The sequence below is a fragment of the Zophobas morio genome, unplaced genomic scaffold (assembly GCF_036711695.1).
Source record: "Zophobas morio isolate AGI-343-1 ecotype UQ-CSIRO unplaced genomic scaffold, CSIRO_AGI_Zmor_V1 ptg000044l, whole genome shotgun sequence".
In the NCBI taxonomy this organism is placed as follows: Eukaryota; Metazoa; Arthropoda; class Insecta; order Coleoptera; family Tenebrionidae; genus Zophobas; species Zophobas morio.
The window spans coordinates 2,600,661-2,624,554 of record NW_026972149.1 but is presented as its reverse complement, the minus strand read 5'-3'; the positions used below and the strand labels follow the sequence as shown (position 1 = coordinate 2,624,554).

Genomic DNA, 23,894 nt, shown 5'->3' with positions numbered 1-23,894 from the left:
AAATTAAACGCGGTACATCAATCATACAAATTTATTTGTTTTAGATGTTCTATATTTATATAACAAAAGGCCGTTACTGTTAAGCGTAATTTATACAAGTTAAAACTGGATTATCATTACATTTTTTACCATTCATGTGTGACAATTTTATTACATTAGTATCAAATTAGTTTGTGTTGAAAGCAACAGTACCGGGAAGTACACTATTTTTAAAATACAGGAATCGTTGATTCAAATTTTATAATACTGTGTTTACAAAATTAGAGCTCAAGTTTAATTTCTAGAACGATATTCGTGCCACAAACTATGTGACTAGGGGCACATAAAATCATCAACACTTCTAGACAGGAGGACATTCCTTTTTTGAGTTGTTGATGTGTATGTTGCCCGTATTTCTTAATATTATGTATATGTTGGCACATTGCATTAGTTTTTCCTAACATTATCGTTAACGTCAATCAACTGATGGTTTATCTTCTAACCATGGTCTAAATATAGGTAAAGTTGATGGATAGTGGGTTCCTGATTTGAAAGCACCCTCTTCGTCTTCTGACCGTAGCGGGTAAGTGGCCATCATGATGGGTAATTGAAGTTTAACTTCCTTTTGAAGATTTTTCGGTTCTATTATAAACTGAAAATTGTTTATTAGTATAAATATGCCCAATAGTTGCAAGTGTTTAACTAACATAGACGTCATAGTTCACTTTAATTAAATGGCAACCTCGCAGGTTTGTTGGTGGTAGAGGAGGAATGTAAAGTTGTTCATTAATCCATTCATCCTTTTCTCCTGGCCTGATTTTACCTCTTGTTAAACAAGCCAACTCTCTTTTTTCAGACTGGACTACTTTGCCTCTGGCCATATACGTTATACTTTCCGTTAAGGCCGCTCTTGTACTTTTAATGGTAACTCTACTTCGATTGTAAACACTCGCAGAGACACCTGAGATACTATATGAAAAATCTGTCGTTACAAATAGCGGGAACTTACCTATACTTTCACCAGGAACGTAGCCTCCTCTATCTAGAGTAACTTTACAAACAACGGGCCCAGAGCCAACGCAACTAACACCGAATTTGTGTTCAACTTCACACCTAAACGTTTCCTGTCCCGAAATGTTCTAAGTTAATAACATGATATTATCAAGACATTGCTCTAAATCGGCTAATTAGTAAAAGTTAGTACACTTACGCCTAGAATGGACGGTTCTAGATTTAAGTCGATTGGGTTCATCACAATAAAAACTTGTTGGTTTTTGTGTGTTAGCCCATTTGGTTCGCGCAGAGCGGCTTTACAAAAGTATTGCACCCATCCATGCTTTCCCAAGAACGTTGACGGTAAGCCTAACGGAAGTCCCAGCTTAAAGGGGAAGCTGTGGATTCCGGGAGATAATACTGAAGGACCTTGACCTACAAGATTTGTTTATAAATTAACTGATAAATTTAGCTTATTAGTGTCATACCAGGTTCGCCTAAAAGCCTCATTCTAAAGTCTATGTAATTTTCTCGGTCGTACACCCTCTCTTGGCGGGAGCTGCGAACCCGCACCACTCCTTCCCCCACCACGTGGAAATGTAGTCCTGAAAAAGGAAATTCACAGCGATGTATTTTCGCGTTGCAACGTTATAGAGGGCACTGCAAGGCTTTATCTGTTTTCAATTTGGATAAAGAAAAGCTTTTTAGAAACTAGTTCTCATTTGATTAAGAAGAGTGTGAGAGCCTTGTCAATAAAAAGATAATTAAATGAAATTTTAAATTAATTTGGTTGATGAATGGATCATATTACGGAGGAATTATAACTCTTAAGAAGGATATATGCAAATGAGATGAATAATTTGTCGCTGCTATTTTCCCTTTATTTGAAAGAAATATAAATTGAAAATAATTTGTCGTAGTTGGAAAAAGTCTCATGGAGCTAAAAGGAATTACAACACTGGCAGCGAGCAATGTACTAGTTCAGTATTACGCCGAACCAACTTCTCGCTAACTTTTGACTGTATAAATCATGTAAATTTGTCAAATCCTTTATGAGTTATCGCATTAAAAGAACATAGATCTCAAGCTGCAACCATCTAGTACAAACCTCTTAACCATGTACTCTCACCACAAACAACATACATATACATACAAAATCGAGTTACTGTTACTCTAGTATTCTCTATATGATTCACTGGATCCGTCTCGTACACTCTAAAGCAAGACCCAAAGTTAATACCAACATTTTTTCTTTTTGCACATAATTTTTAATTAACAATACGAAAAGTATAGTTTGCATTATTTTTTGTAATTAAGTATTCTGGAATCGCAAACTACTCTACAATTTCCAGACATGTTGTACTTTTTGTTACGCAATAAATCGAGGTGAAATCGTAGAACCTCAGTCGACTCTAAGTCGGTATATAAATCACTATTCCTGAAACTTATTTATTGTCGAAGTATAATATACAACCACTCGCTACGCTCGCAATGACTTCGCTAAAAATCAACACGATAGAATTATTATCCAGCTATATTAATTCTTCCATACCGTGGATTCATAAAACGACACAATGCACTCGTGGTTCACGCGTCATGATACGATTGGCTTCAGGCGAGTGTGGATCCCTTCGAATTTTTACCTTGCGGAGTTCGCAGAAAATGGAAACACCAGCCCTTTTCAATTTCTTTTCAGTACATGCGAAGCGATAAAATGTACATATCACTAATATTAGGAAAATGCATAACTCTGTGAATTTTACTTGCACGTGGTAGTTTAGTGAAGTCGAACTTCGCTCGCTGCGCTCACGCAATGCATGACCCAAGTACCACCTACACCCGCATTCAGAATAAATAAGAAGTGTTACAAGATTAATATAAAATGGTATTTTTATCAGTGGCGACTTGTCGGTGCAGGTTATAATTAAAATGATTCACAAAATTTATGTTAAGTGAACCGGTTAACTGCCCATTACGTTGGTCATGCCACATCGATGTGGTGGGTGTTTACTTGTTTTAACAAAACCGAATTCATTATTTTATATAAGTGGTGGGTTGTTTTTTATATCAAAATCATATCAGTTACCTACTTATATTCTTTGCAACTTAAGTATGTGCGCACAGAATCGATACAATTTTTAATTTATATCGGGGTAGACGTAATAATTTCTTATTTTATGTCTATTCTTGACTTTTACTGACACATACATCAATATATCTATAAAAACTTAACACAATTTGGTAGTGGGGGGTACCTCCTCTGTGTCTTTATCACACATATTAGTATAAAATTATTTCACGCGTAATGTATATAATTTTTTAAATCTGCAACAATATTTTCAAAGAGTGTGCTTATGGGTTGTTGCGTCATTAGCACCGATGCGCTAGAATTTAGAACAATTTGACTGTAGTGTCGACTTTTTACAACTTTATGTTGTTCAGTAGTCGTTACTATACTATACTATACGGATTTTCTGTTGTCAGTCCTGTAACATCCTCGTGGAATTTCCAAAAAGCTTGAAAGGGTTTTAATTTTGCTTTATTATAAGTTCTATCAAAGGTTGTTAAAAATGGGAAACGTTGAAACATATCTTTGGTATGAGCGTATGTCCTTCTCGTCTATTTTGTGACGCAAAAGCAGTTCGCTAAATTAGATCTTTAATTAAACAGTTAACGTGTATTCATGACGGCATTTCGAAATGATAATTGACATTGACGCAGACGATAATTGAATTATTCCAATAAGAAACTATGGAGGTCTGTGTGTTTTTGTGTTTTCTATTACGCAGTAATGACGTCAACCTTTTTTAAAGAACATGAGAGAGAAAGAGACAGATAGAGAGCGAAACAGCCTAAAATAAATTGCTGTGCATTTATTGAATGCATCTAATGCAATCGATGAAGGTTTATGTATATAGTAAGTTTAATTGTAGTGTGAACGGTGAGTGCTAACGGGTGTTTTGACACCGGGTAAATCTGTCTTCGTTTAATGCACCATTAATGTAAAATGAATTTACACTATTTATAGTTGAATAAACGCCCGAATGACACGTTTATCGTCGTATTGCCAGCTTCAACTGTGCAGCTTTTTCAACACCTATTAGAAATTTGTTGAACATGGGTTACTGGTTGATTTATTGATCAGATTTATTTTGCATTTATTTTTGAACTTATAATATTGGTAGTTGAAAAATGCATGACACGTTTAACGATACACAGCCAACCCTAGCCGGTAAATTTTTTGAACATCTGCTTCACTTATTGATCATATTTATCCCACGTTTATTTCGGACCGCATAAAGGATGGTGATGGTTTTAATAGCACGTGTTACGTTTTCTGGTTCTTGAGAAAAAATCTGAGTGAAAGAGCTCGGCAAAAATTACTCTACTGAAATGGCTAACGTCGAAGCGGTGGCCACGAAATGTCTCGCGATGAAAGACCGCAGCGAACCGTCCTAATCTCTTATTATTATTGTCATTAAATTTTCATACTGTATTTTGAAGAAAGCGTCAACCGACAAATTTAAGACTTATCTTATAACTAAAACCATTCTCAACAGTTCGTCCCATTTTCTCTTTATTTGTTAACCTACAGGAACGAATACCATATAATTTGCATACTAAAAACGGAACAAGTCTTCCCACGACATTTTGTTTTTGAAGGTTTGAACGAAATGGCGATAAGCTTGAATTTTGACGTTTCTGGTTAAATGAAAAATCCGCAAAATCGATCGAATGTTGCTGACTGTCAAGTGCGTGTGATTTGGGGGCATAATTCTAAAATTGAAGTTCCTAATCTAGGGCACATTTCTTTGAATGGCACATAATTTAAACGGTAACTCGTGAGGTTGGATTACGTTGGCCCCTTGAATGCCGGTTTTTATTAGTGGTTCCTCGTTTCGTTTCTTTCATTTCTAGATCTTATAATTTTAAGAATGGGGCTTTAGATTCTCTTAATAGGATCGGTAGGCAACGTGTTAAAATCGGCTCGGATTTGCGTGCCCCGTCTTCCCCTACGCGTTTGTTACACGCTTTAAAAAATCAATGTAGATACTTCGTGCGGGAAAGTAAGCTGTATTTATCGTATTGTGTAAACAGATACGTAAAAAGCGCACATTGATCAAAGTTGTTTAAGTTAAAAAGAAAATTTGGGATGCGGTAGACATACGTGACTCAGTTTAAATTTCGGCTGTGTCGAGGGAGGTTTTTCATAAACGGACTATAAAAAACCCATTTATGAACTGTGATTAGGTTTTTATCAATAGAGTTAGATAAATTGGATTAAGGTGGTGTTTGTATTTTGTGCATAAGGCGGAGATGTTAAAATGTTGCTTTTTAATAGGCGTTTGGTTTACGGTGATTGATACGGCGACGGGAAAAGTTTGATAGATCATGTATAGATAAAGGGTGAACATAATGTATTTGTAGCAAACATTGGATATTTGAAACAAATTTAACTAAAAGAAATCTCAACGTGAGTAAAACTTTCTAACTTAAATGCACGTTTCGTAAATCGAGCTCTCGCGGGAATTTCCTTGCTAGAATATTCCGCCCTTTTATAATTGCATTTTATGTCCGTTTTATGTACGAAATGTAGGTCTTTATCACTATACAATTTGTAGAAATACGAACTTGAGTGCTATCGCTTTACGTAATGGTTAAATAATGATAAACGTTATCGTGAGTTTTGGTCAATTACTGCCCTTAGTTAATTCGCAAATTGCTAAAATAACATTTCAGGAGCTACTTACTTCCAGTCGACTCCTCGACGATGATTAAAAGGCTTTCAGAATGTTTATCACGTTGCATTCTTTACCGGATTCATTATATGAATATTGGAAACTGCGAAGCGCATCTGTTTTAATTATGGAAAATAAATTGTTAAAATATGGAATGTAGATGATGTAAAATAAAGTGATCGTTTAAAAAGGGTTATTAAAGCCGCAAATCACCGCATTCAAATGAATGTTTTATAGTTTCATGCCAAAATCAGAATTTAGGTGGCGCTATTTTTCCCAAGACCCCTTATTCGTCTTTCCTTGTGCGAAATTTTAATTTCATCTAATTTTGATTTACTTTGTGCATTTTCTGTCGAAAAGAATTTCAGACATTCGGCTTCATTTCAGCAAAATTGAATTTATAGATTACTAACAATAGCGGGCCCGATGCGCGTAAGAAAATATACAAATTTCGTCGCGATTTATTGTAGATTAGGCTTGTTCTAATAAATGGCTCTCAACATTTAACGACTTTTAATTAAACTTTATTGGATTTTGCAAAAACAAAGGGAAAAAGAATCATTTGTATTTGCTATTCAGTACCTGGCGTGATACTTTACCGCCTCATTCCACTACATGGTCCCATGTAGGTGTTGTGTGATGGTCAGCAGGACAGGTCAATAATTAGTTTGAGGGTGAAACAGAACCAACATTGTAGAGGTATATTAGTTTAATTCTGAAACACTCTTGATGCTGATGGCGTACAAATTTAAGCGTTAACATTTCGCTATTTATAGGCTGCTATTGATTCATCTGATTATATTCTAAAATGATGTATTTAACATTTAGATTATAAAATACCTACATTGCACCATTCACACCGACATGCTACAAATTAATTTGTTCGTATATTTTGATGCGTTGAAACTCTACTGTCAGATTTTCACTTTCCACTCGCGTCCATTTATGTCCAGGGGCTTTCACTCTGTAATTCCATTGCACGTTTTGTTAGAATTACTCCAGGAATTATACATGGACAAAATGGAATTTTAGGATCACAGGAAACGTTTTCCACGCACTAAAACTATATATAGAAAATAACTCGAATTATTTGGAATTCACCGGAATTACAACGTAGTTACAGAATTATCTATAATTACTATGTAGAAAATAAATATGTAACAATAACTTGTGTGCGTATGTCTCTAACAATAAACACTAACAATTTTTTGAAGTGTTTTATATTGTTATTACTAAAACAAATAATGTCATAGTGATTCCCTTTTTTCAAGTAGATGCGATTATTAAAGTGGAGTTTGACTTTCTTAATTTTTTTTACGTGAAACAATAGGTCACTGAATTTTTTATCGTATTTACATATCATATTTATTTAATATTTCTTAAGTGCTGTGATCCAAACAATGTCGACGGATCTGTTTATATTTTTAAGCACCGGTGTGTTTATTCCATTCATGTTTTCTGGATTTGCATTGTGGCGGCACAATAATACGTAGTAGTAAGCGAGAAAAGATAAGCTCCTCTGTAGTCTAGTGGTAAGGGCACCCGCCCGGCAAGCGGTTCGATTCCCACCGGAGGAGTAACATTTTTCTTCGCTTACCTACAGCATATACGGGGGACTCAAAATTAATGAATGCCTGAATTTATGTTATTGATTTAAACTAATTAGTACATAACCGAGTGCTTTGAAATGTTGGAGATGTTTTGCTGAAAATATGTGCAAAGTATGATGAGTCTATACTTCTGATTTATCACTGCATTAAAATTTTGGGAATACAATACATTTATTTTTAGTATTACACTGCACCAATCCAAGTTGATATACGTGTCCTTGCAAAAATCAACTTGAAAATACTGGATATGTTTCATTGTACGTTAGGAGCGCGGGAAGTTCTGTCGAAACAACTTTCGACCAATTTTTTATCCTTGCGGTTGTACGTTTTTGGGAAAACGAGAATTGTACAACAAAAACTTGACGCGTCGTCTCAAAAATTTGCAAGTAAAGCTCATTTAAAATGTGGAGATTTCACTTGAAACATTCACATAGCATGCTCTTTTGCTTGTCGTTTAATAATCCACGTAATGTGTTGACATTTTCAGGATAATGTAATCTATAAAGTGGTCGGTATTAGTCAAAAAGTATTTGTTAACGGCTTTGAAAAGGTTTAAAATTTTGAATTATATCCAGATATTTAGAGGATTCAAATGTCCACGTTAACCACAGCTCGGAGGGTTCAAACTAATCAACAAAGAGTATTTGTTTTTGGTGCTTTTATATTCATAATTTTGTGAGGCAGAGGAAATTCCGGCAAGTATTTTAATTAACTTCGACAGCTTAGTGTGAATATATTGTAGTAAGTTGCAGTTTCCTAAATAAAAAAGTTCTTCGTTGGTAAAGTATTTTTAATTTCCTTATAAATACAAAGTTTCTAAGTAGGGAATATTTCACATTGCTTATGCGAACATGGGGAAGTTATAAGATTGACAATTTAGTCGGCGTACTGGGTATTATTTTGAATCAAAATAAAAAATTTCAACTCACGAAATTAAAACTTGGTAATTACTGAAACACTCAAGTCGCAGAGTTAAAATTAACAATTAATTACAAAAAGTAAACGACCTATTTATAAAATTATCTTTATGATCCGCAGCGTTGTAACAGTGTTCCTTTTTATTTTTCTGATGAAATTTGTAACTTGAACACCTGAATGCTGAAACGTTTTTGAAGGAAAATGAAACATCCATATGCTAGCTATTTTAAATTAAAAATAAACTTGCTTTTAACATAATAACATTATCCGAGAAATTCTGTTTTGGATAATGCCTTAAAGTCAATTTAAAAAGAAAACCAAACCAGGTAAAGACAAGAAAGCAGCCTGACTTCTTGAAATTGATATCGATCTTCCTTTCTTAAGTGCCTTTTACATCATTTTATTACTTTTGAAATTTTATATTTAGAATGGAAACCTTCATGTAATAGAAGGAAAATATTTTAATTTGACATTTGCTCTAATGCTGTAATGTAAAGCAAAATGCCAACAAAAACTCTTTTAACTCAACTAAATTCACAGAATAAACTTCTGCTGCTTCACCATTAAACGTACGTTGCATTACTTACGCCCAAATGTAATTTACTTTACCTCAATAAAAACAGCGATTTATTGGAACTTTCACCAAGTAGTTGCTGTCATTTTCAAAATACAATCATTAATAGTGGCACAACCTGCTTGCACCAAAAATTACTTACTATTTTAATTAGAATGCTGCATTTTAATTAATTTTATTCGCTTTTAATGTGCTGAGTCGACCGTTCTGCTTGCGAATATGCCCTTTAATTGCGGCTTTAAATGTACAAGGTGGACCAAAAAAATTAGTCCGACCATTTCGCTTTGTACCTCATACCTGCCTCTTAGCTAACGTACTCTATTATACTTCTTCGACTATACTCCTCTAAATTATTAAATTGGCGGTTTGCTTGTAGTTTCACTGGAATTAAAACAGTTACAGCAACTAAGCCGGTTTTATAAATTTCAGCCGATATATGGTATCGAGTGGTCGCTATTAGTTCGTTCGTCACAGCGGCAGCCGGATTCGTATTATCATCCCTGAATGTGGACAGTCTGATTCAAATTGCGTAAAACCCAATACCTATTACGCTAATCACACGATCATAGAAAATGTTTTAACGAAACAAAAGCAATAAAAGAACCGCAACTTGTAGTAAATTATATTGTCCCCAAAAACCAGTTCAAATGCGCACAACTGGCAACGTGTCCAAAGAAACGTGTATTTCAAAGCTACATGTGCTTGCCTAGCAACTACATCTAAATACGTCTGTTTTTTATTATCTTCAGGTAGTGTTTTTTCAAATAGAAGATATTTTAATATTATATTTTACTCTGGTTCTATTTGAAAAAACTAAATAATTGAATCGAATTGTGGATCGAGCGCTTTCCAAATCGTGCGATTCCATGTGTGCGAACATTTACATCAGTGGTACAGAATCTCCGAAATCATAGTACCTTCAAGCCTCAAACTCACGACCGTGGCCGTGATAGGACCCAAAGAATACTGCAAGCTGAAGAACAAATTTTGGAACGCGTCGAAGAAGAGCCCCATATCATCACTCGCCGACTTACAGCTGAAGTTGGAGTTTCATAATCTGTACATTCCGTATGATTTTTATCTATGGCTAGTCAAGGGTACCATTTTCAACATTTATTGTAAAAATAGTAGTAGCATGCCCAGCTACTCTTATTTTTGTTCTAATAAACGATGTGGAATCGTTGTGGCAAGGACCAAACATCCGTCAAGATAAAAAGTCCATCACCATGAAGCATTACCAAAAATCGGTCCTTCTCAGGACCACCATTTGTTTCTACAACTAATAATAATCTTTCGCAATGACCTTTAACGATGAATGAATGCACGAATGAACGAATAATAAGCAGCAAAAAGTCGGTCTTACCTTTAATTGAAAGTACTGTTTATTAATTTGTTTTTTCTATATTTCCACATTACTACGGTACGTGATGCCATGGTTACAATTATACCATAAATTTCGAAATCACACTGAAGGTAGGCGAAGAAAAATGTTGTTGCCTCCCCACGCCTCCGCTTGCCGGGCAGGTATCCTTACCACTAGACCACGAGGCCACCTATTTTTCTCTGCTTATCGACGTGTTATTTGCCACAGTACCCCCCCCCCCCCGCGACACAGTGGGGTGCGAAAGAGTGGTACGTGTTGCTTGTCGGGGTTACCAATGAAGGTAAGCGAAGAAAAATGTTGTGGCTCGGTGGGAATCGAACCCCAGGCCTCCCGCTTGCCGGGCAGATATTCTGATCGCTAGACCACGAGACTACCTATCTTTCTCCGTTTACCGACGTGTTATTGTGTCGCCACAACACTGTATAAAACAGTAAACGGACTGACTAACTAAATATCATCCGCCAGGGGATGATATTTAGTTTCGTCATTTGTGAAACAAACTGTCTTAGAGAAGTACTAAATATTTTCTTAAGTAAATGCGTTTCGTATACAATCTTTCATCCCCTATTGCTTCGAAAATTATGCGACTCACAAATTTTGATCGCTTATTTGACCCCTTCAGGGGTGGAATTTGAAAAAACGTTGAAACTGGTAAGTATTTAATTGTCACTAGAAGCCTAAAAATTAAATTTCAAGCTTTGATTTGAAAATGTAAGATTATGAGAGGAATTTCGAAAAATCCGGCCGTATTCCTTGTCTACATCATAAAGGGAACCTTTGTGCAAAATTTCAGCTATCTATATTTTGATTATTCCTTTAAGCAACAATGCTCTGCATTAATGGACACACAAATTTGTTAATTTTAGTTCCAGATGTAATGGATACTTGAAGTACAGTTTATAGTATTGATTCTATATACGCACATACTTACATTTTTCAATCGTTACTGCGTCTTTGTAACGTTTCAGCTGGTGTGTAAAAATAAATATGTTTTCAGTTCACAACTCGTCAATTCAACATAAATACGTCTTAGCGTTTAGTGTATATCTACTTTTATCATACGTAGTTTATTGCGTCCGGATGTATATTTTGGTTTAAACCGTGTGCATTCTTAGTTCACGCCATAGCCACACTTCTCTTCCTACTAATAAACTTCAACACGAGATAATTAACCGAAGCCACTACTTAGGTCGGCTCTGTATCGGAATTTAACTCGTTTAGTAATGATGTGTCTAGCAACAGTTTATGAAGTGAAAATTCTCTTGTATACGTTATTAATTTACACTTTTATTTAATAATAATTTTCTCCTTTGATTTATAATAATTAGTTTAGTAATAGTAATTCATTACTTGCGTAAAAATGGCTTAATTAAGTTATTAAATATAAGGGTAATTAGTAAACCTGTGCGTTGTTTTTTGGTAAGTAGAAAAACGTCGAAAAATTTGTTGCATGTCATGAGGTTCATTAAAATCGCTTTTAAAACACTTTCAGCCGTTTTAATTGTGTCAGCGAGATGGGGTCTAGTTTTGTTTATGAGTAATGCTAATTAATTTAGTACATCTGACGTTAGATAATTTGGCTGTACTGGCAATGTACCGCAATATAAAATATTTCGACATTAGTTAATTGGAGCGCTGCGGAGAATTTATAGTCCGTGCGTTCGGGATAATCAAATAACACCATGAAGAAAGCTGTGTGCTTTTAACAAAGCACTTATCGCTGTCAGAGGCCCAAAATAATGCGTGTTTTAATTCGAGTGTTTTTATTGGATTTAAGAATATACTAAAATGTTGAAAAGATTTTTGAGATGGTGTCAGGTTTTTAAAATCCAGCTTTTAAGCTTTCATGTCGAAAGTGGAGTAATTAGTGCACTCCTACTTTTTATCGAATCCTGGCATAAATAATTCAAAACGGCATTTCGCAGGGGCCGAAATTGTTATTTATAATTCGAGTTTTTATTTATTAATTTTTTTCTTGTTTTCATTTAGTTTGTTCTTTGATATCGCAACGGAATTAATCATATTTGTGTTTTTATTAAAATATTTTGGATTAAATGAAAAGCCCCTGAGTTATAATTTGCTTGATTCTGAGAGCGTACAGATTGTCTTTATCATCCCTCTTAAAAACAAAATTGATTTCATTTTTAATAATAAATTAATCTCACTATAACGCACTGGGTCCCGTGCGGCCTTCCCTGGGAAATATTATCATTGCATGAAATACAATATTCAAAGCCTCCACAATAAACAATGAAAATATCTATAAAGAAAGCACGCGTAATATTTCCTGCTGCATTTATGCCGAACTTTATTTTAGGGTGCGACCGTGAATATATTAGCTTTTGCAATATTCCCCGGCAATATTATTCCCTAGCTCTAACCATGACGTATTTTTTATCACCCTCACTTACGATATAATTAAGAAACGCCGATTTTTCGCACGATATTCCTGCGACTTGCTGTTTTAATAATGCCAACAATTTAAATAACTATAAACGCTGTCAGCGGCGTGCAACAGGTGACTTAAAAATGTCCATCATTAAAACTCTAATGTTGCGTTATGTTATAACGTGACTCCACACCGCTGAAAAATTGACTTTATTGACAGAAATATTACGGGGGAAACTTTACACCGTGTCGTGTGAAAGTCGAAATCGACGTTCTTTAAACGGCATTTTAAAAATCCCGTACTTGAAAACCTCAAGGGTGTTAGGGATAAGGCGAAATGTAGACGACAAATCTCTATGTACCTATTAAATCCACTCTTTCGGAACAAAATCGAAAAAATTGCGCGTTGTGTTTTACCGATATACAGAAATTCCTACATGCTGTAAAAATGCACTTCCGATATCAAATGCTCGTTACTCTCATGCAGTAAACGCTAAAAGTGTAAATAAAAGCGGTAACAAACGAGTCGTGTTTATGTTGGACTTAACGGTGAGTCTCATTAATAAAAATTGAAATTTATTTTTTAATTGTGCCTCAGATATTTTTCATTAACTTCGCGTCCACAATATTCCATTGCAGCTATTTTAAAAACGACGAAATACCACCCACAAACTTCAGTAAACGCAATGATTATACAAATGCGATTGTACAGTACGTATTTTTATTTGTTTTCTTTTACAAAAGAACCGTACAAACACTGTTTTATCTGGAAAGATATGCAATACTAAAACTCGTACTCAAATCAATGTCACCGATTTGAAATGTAACTTTGTATAGTTAGACACCTGAAAGTTAATCGCTCCGACGGGAGGATCAGCTGTACTATTGCACTAGTGGCTTGCCGTCTCACCCACAAGAATCCGCCCTCTGATGTTAAGCAAACTTTAGTAGATCACGACATAAGAGATTAGGTACACAGTTTAGCACTTTTGCGGTGGTACCGGATTAGAGCCTTGTTCGACGCACACACGTTTCAGATGTTTAGACGCACTAATTTAGCTTTTTTGGAATGTAAGCAAATTTTGCGTAATGCTCGTAATGAACCACATCATGCCACGTTGGGTTTGCTTTCAGTTTGAAGCTAAATGGCCTCTCTCCGACTACAAACTCCGTCCATCGTCCAATTTTGTAGGTTCGTGCGGGGTTCTAGGCCGGATTGGGCGCATTCCAGTGCGTTCAACGAGAATGGTCCATGTTGGTTGCAGTTTAGTTACTCGGTTCCTGTCGAAGGAAATATATATGGAAGGTGGTCTGTTTCCGTCTCTTTTCAATACACGCAGTGCGGTCGTTGAATAATGTTTATGGTTTGGTACCCGTCATGAAATGTACCCACGCGTATATACTGCGGTGTTTAGTCCAAAAAGAAACAAGAAAACGAAGTTGCACGTATGCATACGTTTCTTGGGAATCTCAAAACAGGATTTGGTGCGGTCGACATGTATTGAGAATGTCGGAGAAAGAAGGAATAAATGTAGAGTTAATGTGTAAATCGGAAAAAAATTGAGAAGGCATGCGCGATGAAAATGAATGAAGGATACGCGGAGTGAGACAAGGATTCTCACTGAGTTGGGTGACAGATTAGAAGGAAAAGCATACTCAAAGGTGCAAAGTGGAGTTTGGGATAGGAAAGGGTATGAAGAAGATAAGGAAACAATACGACACTTATTGAATTTAGTGTAAAGGAATGATGAATTATCTATATATTATATGGCACTGATTTGAACCGTAGGTATAAATCAAATTATTTCTTAATTGATATTCCTGTTTTGCTTGTGTTAATCGTTACTTTATTGTGATTTACTTCCTAAATTATAATGAAATGACTGGTGTTTATAAAGACATGGTCAAACGGAGCGTGGTGTGACATGTATTGGTAGAACTGTGGGTGGCATGTCAATCGCATTATGCAAAAACCGGAATTACTATAGTACTATTATACAAGTTATTTTAATTATTATCAAAGGTCCAACTAAGATTGGAAATCGCGAGTGGGTGTCCAATACAGTTATAAATTTAAATTGACTTCATAGCGTTGCCGGTGTTCTGACAATTGTGGGGAAATCTGATAAGCGTTTTGTTTAAAATGATAAAATTTTCACGCTTTTGGTTAAACGACACAGAATGAATCTTTCAATTTGTTGTGATAAGAGTTTGGCCATTTTGTTCGTAGTCAGTGAGAGATCGTTGCGATAATTACATCCGAAAAAAATTGTTCGTTGATTGTATTTGCCAAGTTATATTTATTTTAATGTATAAATGTGAGAAGGTTTTGAGAGTGCAAAGGATTGTCTGTTTTTCGTGTTCGAAGACGCGTAATAAGATGATGTTTAATAAGTGATTCCCGAGTAGTGAAGCTTTGCTAAAATGAGGGGTTGTAAAGTAAAATTAAGTGAAGGAAAATGCAATAAATAAAGACAGCGTTGTTTTTCCATTAAAGAGTATGAGTCCCAAAGTACCTCGCCTAAAAATAGCTTAAGTAAAAAAATGACGAAGGAAAGTTAGAAATACTGTCATTTGCACCGAATAATAATAAACGTGTTTGTAAAAACTAGATTAAAACTTCGTAAAGCATCCATTTTCTAAGTGATAAAAGTTGAATCACAAGTATCAGAGATTTACGCGCCATCAACGTAACTTCTGAGGTGGTAAGTCATGGCACGAGTCTTTAAGGGATAGAGATTATGTTTTCATGATTGATTTTATCAGATCAGACACTGTATAGGGGTTAAAAAAGGGAAAGCGTTCGGCTTTGTGTAACAGGAAATGTTGATTAGAGAGAAGCTTGTCGTGAATTCACAACGCGTGTACGAGTCAGGCCTTTCTCACAATTTTCGGAGCTGCAGACACTATTGCGTCATAGATTTTACAATAATTGCACGGATAACTAATAGCGGGATTCACGTCTTTAAAATTACCACGGAATATCCAAACGAAAACAACAAAATTTTGTTTATTAAATGCCCTCGCTTCATTCGCAAAATTAAATGGCTACAACTGCATCATTTTCTACATAATTTGTTAATAAGTTAATTGGCCCACTTACTAATTAAAACTCAATTACTTATTTCTCACAGAATTAAATTACTCTCTAAAGGCTTCGCTTAAAGGCTTTATTTTCTTATTCTCTGCTTTCTTGTCAGATTTAATGTGTGTATTTTTAGCCGCTTTGATTCCTTACACAGGGATTTCTCGATGTGAAGGAAAGCGAATACCAAAGAGACACATTCGAAGTAAAAATTGAAAAAAAAAAAACAAAAGGAACATAATTACTTCCAAAATACGTACGACTGTGACCTTGTGGTTACTTATTGATCGTCTTTTGTCACAGAATGCACGTCTGCACTTACAAGTCAAAAAGTGACGTCAAAACAAACTAACGTGATGCAGACTTGAATTGTTACACTTACATGTGACTTGTCCTCAGCTTGATAGAAAATACTATATTATTCACATTTCGTATTATACTGATCTGACAAAGGTAGCTACATGTCGATTTCTGTTGATTAATTTACACTGGAATCACCTTCTCAAAAATAAAACAAAGTAACGCGCTACACTAAAATCAATAGCTCGACATGAAAATCAACAAATGGAAAGAGTTTTGTCAAAAATCTTTTAGCTCTGAATAATAAATTGAACTGTTTTCGATATAGGAAATCTAAACGCTCGACTGATCGTCTAAAACATTACATTTCAATGTCAACCCTCCCGACAAAAACACAAACGGAAGGTGTTACACGGTTTAAATAACAAAAAGTAGAGTCCGAATGAAGTGATTTCATCACCTTGACGTGTATTAGACTTTAGAAAATGAATAAATATTTGCTGTACTACTTTGAAAATAAACATGACATGACCATGCAAATATTTAGTAACCTGTTGAGTTCAAATACAAAAATAAAGAGGGACATGTTACGGTTTCCGCGATTCCGTTTCTACGCAGTAATTGGAGAACAGAAAATACTAAATATTTAATTCTGTGTAATCACGAGTTCGATAATTGCTACTCCTCAAAATTGAGTGAAAAGTGACGGAATTTTTGTTCAGTCTAACCTACAATCACCTTGAGAAATTGTGTTAAGTAGTGATGTTCAAAATGTTTGATATTTTCTCGCTAGAACTACGCGGTTGCTTTAAAGTGGGTCGACGATGTATAGTAGAATGCATCTTAAAAATCTACAAGACCGATTTTCTGAGTACATAAAAATCTACAGGATATACAACAGACAATGACAACTGCTGTGGGTTTCTGGGAATGCCTTTAGCGCATGCTCATGTAATGCACCAAGAATGTTAATGTGCATTGCATTTGGCTAAGAGAATACAAATCACCATAATCAGTAAATTCCTAATTTAGCAAAACTAATCAAGCATGAACCGAGTGGGATTGTAACCTACGTTGGAACCGTGTGGGCCGAAATTATAATTTCACTACAATAAACAATCTCTTATGTAATATGGGTTAAAACCTGAAAGAATATTTAGGTCGCGTGATGCCTTGGAATGCATAATGAGACGGAATAATAGAATTTGAGGTGGAAATAAGAGTAGCCATTGCAGATTCGTGTTTGTAAAGACATGACAGTGCTCATCTCATATTCTTACCGAGTGCAGGCGTGTCATCCTGAAGTTCGATGAGAACTCTGCCTGATAAGAACTGTCCGGGGAAGTACAACAAAGATGTGTTGTCAAAGAGAATTAAAAATTTCAGCAACTTCCGAGGCATTTTCACACATTATAAAACACTTTGGAATTACTTTAGTCGGCAGGTAGACACGCCACAACCATATCCAACTTTACGATGCGACTACTTTCCCTCTTACCATAAGGTGTGTGGGGGCTTACCTGTCCCCTCCGCTGCGACCGTGGAAACACTGACCTATGCCGACGGCTGGCGAGGCATAATAACTCCGTGTATAACTCCAAAAGTTAAGCCGGCCATTATAATATGCTTCAGTTACAAAGTCACTCTTGTTCTTAACGCTACTATTATTATTGTTATTATTATTATTACACGTAGCATATTACATAGCATATTAATTATAACCCGATGTTTACTTCATGCATCGCATCTATAGGCAACGCAGCATACAACAGTGTATATTGTATTGAAAACGTGAGGGCTTTTGCACACTTCAAGCCCGATTTTATTTCAAACTACTGTATGTCGACAGTTAACAAACTTTATACGTGAGTTATTTCGTGTTAACCGAGCCACGTTAAAATTTTGTTCATTTCTATATTTCACTAACGCTATAGAGCACACTTATTTCTACTAAATGTGTTGCTTGTTTCAGTGCAAAATAATTTATGAGTTAAAAAGTTAAATATGCAGGGTAGTTTACTAGTTTTCTGTAATTAAATATTGCGTTTTGCAACATTTATTCATTTTATGAATCAAATTATTAATAAAAACACGGATCCGATCGTTCTTGTTGATTAGAGATCATGTGGCTCGAAGCCTCAGTAGATTCCATAGACGACGCAGTGTGTTGCAACAGATACTTATTTTTTGTTACAGTATGTATTCTGAGGCAAAAAATGTGGAATTGTGTTTTAAATACTTATCCACATCTTGGTTGTACATTAGAAAGAAGCTGTGTTTTGTCTTTATTTGATTTCGATTTGCTGGGATCATCAAGTTTCAATATTGTCGACGCGACACTTTCGATTTAATGACTTAAAGGATTCCTAGGTGATTTATTCTTCATAGGTTAAAAACGCACGAAAGAGGAATTCCTGAATGTAAGTTTAGCGTTCTTGCACTATTTCACAGAAACATTTTCCTCTAAACTAAATACCAAGTAAACTGTACAACTAATATTTGGAGAAGGTTTGAACCACTAAAAACCATTCCCTTAATTACTTTCTCTAAAATAAGCGCATCTGGAATAAAAAATAAAGCTGTTGTGGCGAAATGCATTTCATTTATTTTTCCGATATTAAAAGCACAACCCTATTAACTAATTGATTCATTCCATTGCGTTTTAAATCAAATTTTTTATCGTTTTGTTTTCAATAAGTAAATAGAGATCACAATAACGTTTTAATTACAACGTTTTCATGAACGATAATTGTGTGCTCGATAATAATTTTCCCAGATTTAATAACCATTAAAAATTATCGCGACCCGTAAGAATATAGTTGAATGATATTACAAGAGTCTCTCGGGCAATGATATATGATTTATTAAAAGTGGATACTGTTATCGCATTATTATACCTCTTTTTACTGAATGGAAAGTTTTCAGAATTCTGATATATGTATGGATGTTGAGATAGATACCAATATTGATTTTCAGGATTATTTTTTATTATAATCCAACGCTACCAAAATTCACAGCCATTACATTAATGGCGAAATGCTAGTGTTTTTATTGTTTCTCATTTGTTCATACGCGGTGGATCACTGTGGTAAATATTTGTTTGATGGATTAAACGACAATGATGTCCATGTGACGACAAAATTGGTCTTATATTAATTCCATATAGTGGGATATTTGTTTTGACTTTTATCACTCACAAAAGTGGTAGTTGATAAATTAATAAGTTGAGTCGTTATTTAGACAGCTGTGGTATTGATTTAATGCCATAACGGTTGAAGGAAAAGACGATTCTGTTAGTGTTCGTGGGTTTCTATATTTAATTTTGATCAAATTCCACTCCCAAGTAGGTTTCGAATTTTTTCAACTAAAAGTACGACGGTTGTTGATAATACCGTGACACTAAATTTTTTCAAGGTCATTCCGTGGAAGGTACTAGTTGTATTTTTTGATTGCTGTTAGTAAAATAAACTGTCATGTTTATGTACAAAAATAAGTTTTCTTATTATGTTGTCATGCAAAAAAAAAAGAAATTATCTTCAGTATTAAGCGTCTCGGTAAAATTTAATATTGAAGTTTAACTAATAATATTACTAACACAATCACACCCTTCCCCTGACTTTAGCCTTATTATTGTCATTACCAAATTGTCACTCGTTAAGATGTTAATATCAATTACTTCTTCGACTGTCGGGTCCCCACTATATTGATTGTTTTTAGCTTTAAATTTTATTTAAACAGAGTTTTTACTTCCCGAGTGTGAGCTAAGGAAGTATTGTAATCGAGTCCGTCGGCCGACTCTCTACTTTTACGTTTTCTCGATCCGGCGAATGGCTACTTTTATGTTTGTTCGACGTTTCATGACCTGTAGATTATGAATCAATAGGTTTCGCGTTTCGACTATCGTCTCCGAAACTATCGAACCGATTCTTATCAAATTTTAGATGTATGTCAGGTTTGAGGGAAGTTTTGTCTATATGACAGATGATATGATATTTAAATATGTCTGATGTGTTAATGCGTCAGCGATAAATAATCTATACACTGTTTTTGGATAATATCATACATGTCAATCAAAGATATTGACAAGACATTTAGTACTTGTGTATTATTTTGATTATGATATGGTGCTTGGTCAACGTACTGATATATCTTTACGTAAGAACATAAAATTAACTTTGTTGTAATGTTATGATTTATTATTTATAGTATAGTCTGGATAGATCATGTCACTCTGGCCGATAGGTTGTATATTGATTTTCGGGTCATATGTGTGAATTTAATTTATAATTAGTTAATTTCTGACACAAATGTGTAGATGAACTAGGTAACCAGGTTTGAAAATAGGTATTAAATTTTAAATGTATTTACTCCAACACTCCACAGGTAGAAATCAATTAGCGTTTGTTTTGTACGTGTGTCTGTCGTGTGGAGTGTAGCTGATTTACATCTGTACAATTGGGACATGCTGTGTATAAAGAAAAAATCAATACATTCGCATTTTATAGATTTTGCTGCCCTGTCAGTTACCGTATGTATAAGAGACATGGTCGTATTTCTTGTGCGAAGCTCAAGTCGAGTCCGATAGTTTCCTCAGTCGCCGAGTTGAAACTGTTTGTAAAAAAAAATAATTACGACGACGAAAAGCTATAAATTTTGTCATTCCTTCAGCAAAAAAGGGTGTATAGTATATAGAAAGACAAGAATGACAGGGTGCCCGGTTCGGTGGCACCCGTGAGTTGAATAGTAATGATGTTTCAGAACGGAACCTCCCTGAGCGTCGGTATTCCTGTTCGGGCGCTGGCTAGCATTTAACGGGTTGAATACGATACGCTACTGCTGGATTTCAGCATTCTGTTTGATAGTATAGCACGCAGGCCACATAATACCAGAAGCTTTCATCATGATCAGGAAGCCGGTCCGAAGCTCAGCTACCACGTAACACTATGAATAAGGTGTCACGTTGTCGGCGAGTGCAGGATCAGAGGGCCGCAGGGCTGCCATGCCGTCACCGTCCCAGCACGACATTTAAAGGTCGCCGTGTCGCCGTATCGATAACATGGAAACATTGCTTATTATAGCTATGTCAGCACTAATAGCCGCATTTATTAACGTTGTAATAAACCCGAAGAATAATGCAAGTTTCGGTTCAGGAGGCTTCTTGGCGCATATTTACCGATAGGGCGGTCTGCAGTGGAGACCTCACTTATAGGACAAGCCATTCAAACGAGCCTATCGACAGAATCGGGCTCTTTTAACTCAACCAAACTCCCTCTGCTATCACGGGTTGTTGTCATTACAATTAAGGAATTAATTCGGGGACACATACGCACCCACATCCATCACAAATTCTCTCCTACACTCAAACAAAAATCTTGCTGATATGTTGACAATGGAAGAACATTAAGGAAGCATATACCTTGATAATCAAATGTCAGCCTGTCATCGCGTAAACTGTCTCATTTTTGACCTTGAAGTGTCGCTGTTAGCGTTGTTTCCCCATCATTAAAAAAAAATCGGCTGGGTTATGACACATGTACCCTTCTTAACCCACATTTGATTGTAGAATAGCAATCAGTTAAAACTGTACCTAGGTAGAGAGTTAAGCAGCTCTACCCATAATTAAGACTTGGATGGGTCCAATGAGTATCGGATCGCTCGTCTGTCTGTACAGTTAGGTGTGTCACTGCCCAGACGCTTTGCGGCAAAACTGGGTTACTAAACATAACCTAAAATAGACTATAATGGACACTTTATGATAAACAAAGTGGCGTAGGAGGGTTAAACATAGCGGGGCCACAACACAACATATATTGAAACTGAAATTTTCTTTCATCAATGAAATCCTTCAATTTAAAATATTACCCTCTCTGTTATAGCGCTGTGCGGACCCTGTTGCGTCAGATATAGTCGGTAATTGACGCATAAATTATCTTGTGGAAGTACAGCTGTCGATTTTGCGTCAGTTTTCTAGCCAGAATGCAGTCAGTTCACTGACATATACCACTCTTCGCCATCAGGTACCCCCGAGTGCAGGTATAAATTAAAATCACTTAGGTATTCATAGGGAAGGCGGCGATAAAACTCACTAACTTCTAAACGGAACGGTTACACCTCAGCCATTTTAACTGCAGTGTGACGTTGTGGGATTAAAGTCGGTGCAAGGGGCAGATAGCTCCAGTTTCACTTATTATGAGCATTATGAAAATGGCTTATGTATCCGGAGTTTACGTTTATTCTTCCTTCAAATTCCTCATCACGTCACCGCTTCATCGACGAAGCCATCTTTACTTTTAAGATAAAGCGGACGCATTTGTTAATAGCTAAGGAAGTAGCTAAGTGATTTAACACAGCGGAAAGACGTCAGTCACGAATCTAAATATATTGTCCACGAATACGGTGTAGTTACGAGATAAAATGTGCTTTTAAAGAATAAAGGGATCGGTGGAAAATGTAGACAGGCAAGGGGAGTCGCCGGTTTAGAGTAGGGTAAGTATGAAGTAATTATAACATACATTGGATGCAATCGTAACGCGCAAAATAGGGTACTGCGGGTTTTAATATATTCAGAAACAGTTGTTATTGAGAATTAATATGCTAATGTTATTGAATAGTATGTATTTCTAGGTTTCGTTCAGGTACTCAGCCTGAAAGTAGAAGACTTCTGAATCTATTAATTGTAACAATGGGTTTCGTCGTGCCGTACTCTTTAGGGTTTTGTTCCACACCCCAGTCATTTAGCTCTGCTTAAAAACCAGTAGTAGCATTTGCAACTAAACCGGAACAGCCAGACCACCGAGACCAGTACAAACCGAAAACAATTATCTTAACAAAAGAATACACATCATATTTGTTCATAGTTCCATTGCAACTGACCTTTCGTCTGGAATATCTTTTCAACCATTTCCCCATGTCTTGGGCATTGTTTAGCTTACCTTTCATTTTCGTTTCCCCGCCACTGTCATTGACATCTAAAGCGGTTTCTTTTAATTAGTTGCGTGCCCTGTCCTTGAAATTTCACAGAAACTTAATTCCACGTGCGCACATAATAAAGGGATTTCCTACCCTCCTGGGGTGATAATGATCTAACGAGTGATTGAAAACTTTTCCACTTCAGGCAGGCATAACAAAACAAAAATAGCTTAGAAAAACCACAACATTAATGGTGTCTGACGAACGGCTAATTTAGTGTTCTCTGGGTATGACAACAGCTAGAGTATGAAAAGGTAGGTCTTACATTTCCGTCTCTCGACCGTGTGCCGTGGTTTGTTTTTTTTCAAAAGAAGTTACTTATCTTGTACATCGACAGATTCCGTTTTTGCGAATTCTTTCCGTTTACGGTGCATCCAGGATTTCACGTAAAACGGGCAAACGTGTTAGTATGATCTCCGACTGGAATAACGATATGAAATCCAATTCGATTTTTGTTTCTTGTACGCTTTACCTCGATCCCACGTCATATGTATATATAACTATACACAAGAGCTCTTCTATTAAGAGGAGTTTTGTTCTTTTTGAGCATAATATATTGTAATATAGGCGCCAAGTAAGAGTTCCCGCTGTTTAGTTTTTATATTTTGTAATGATGCCGCCGGCTCAAGGCGTTTTTGTCGCAGACGCTTTGGGGGGTTTAATCGCTAGGGCAGGCGTCGACTCGTACGAGGTGGTGTATAATCATCCTTGGGTTAATTCCTGGTTCACAGTTGGTCTGTCACCTTATCTCATCAGTGATAGAATGATAGCTTAATTATGTATTGCGACAAACGGTGTCAGCGTCTGTGGTAAGTCACGATTTCCATTACTGTGTGTATACAGTGGCGCGTTACACACCCGTGCTGCGGCAGAGAGACGGGCCGTCGGGACGTGCAGTCGTGCCGATATGTGAATGTAGCTCCCACGAAAATTCGAACGTTGGGTACAGAGCAAT

The 23,894-nt window shown here is 36.0% G+C and overlaps 1 protein-coding gene across 2 annotated transcripts; it reads right to left on the bottom strand.

The window, feature by feature from the left end:
• Positions 1-17: 17 nt before the first annotated feature.
• On the bottom strand, positions 18-17,481 carry LOC135141694 (arrestin domain-containing protein 17). 2 transcript variants are annotated; one of them, XM_064073008.1, is made up of 6 exons: positions 17,251-17,481; positions 1,461-1,577; positions 1,190-1,407; positions 989-1,118; positions 687-940; positions 18-631 (listed from the first exon to the last, which is right to left on the bottom strand). In XM_064073008.1, exons 1-6 carry the CDS (start codon positions 17,369-17,371, stop codon positions 455-457), a joined length of 1,017 nt encoding a protein of 338 aa, XP_063929078.1. In that variant the 5' UTR covers positions 17,372-17,481; the 3' UTR covers positions 18-454. The 2 variants fall into 2 exon arrangements, with proteins under 2 accessions (XP_063929078.1, XP_063929079.1); XM_064073009.1 differs by having other exon boundaries at positions 989-1,103.
• Positions 17,482-23,894: the final 6,413 nt, after the last annotated feature.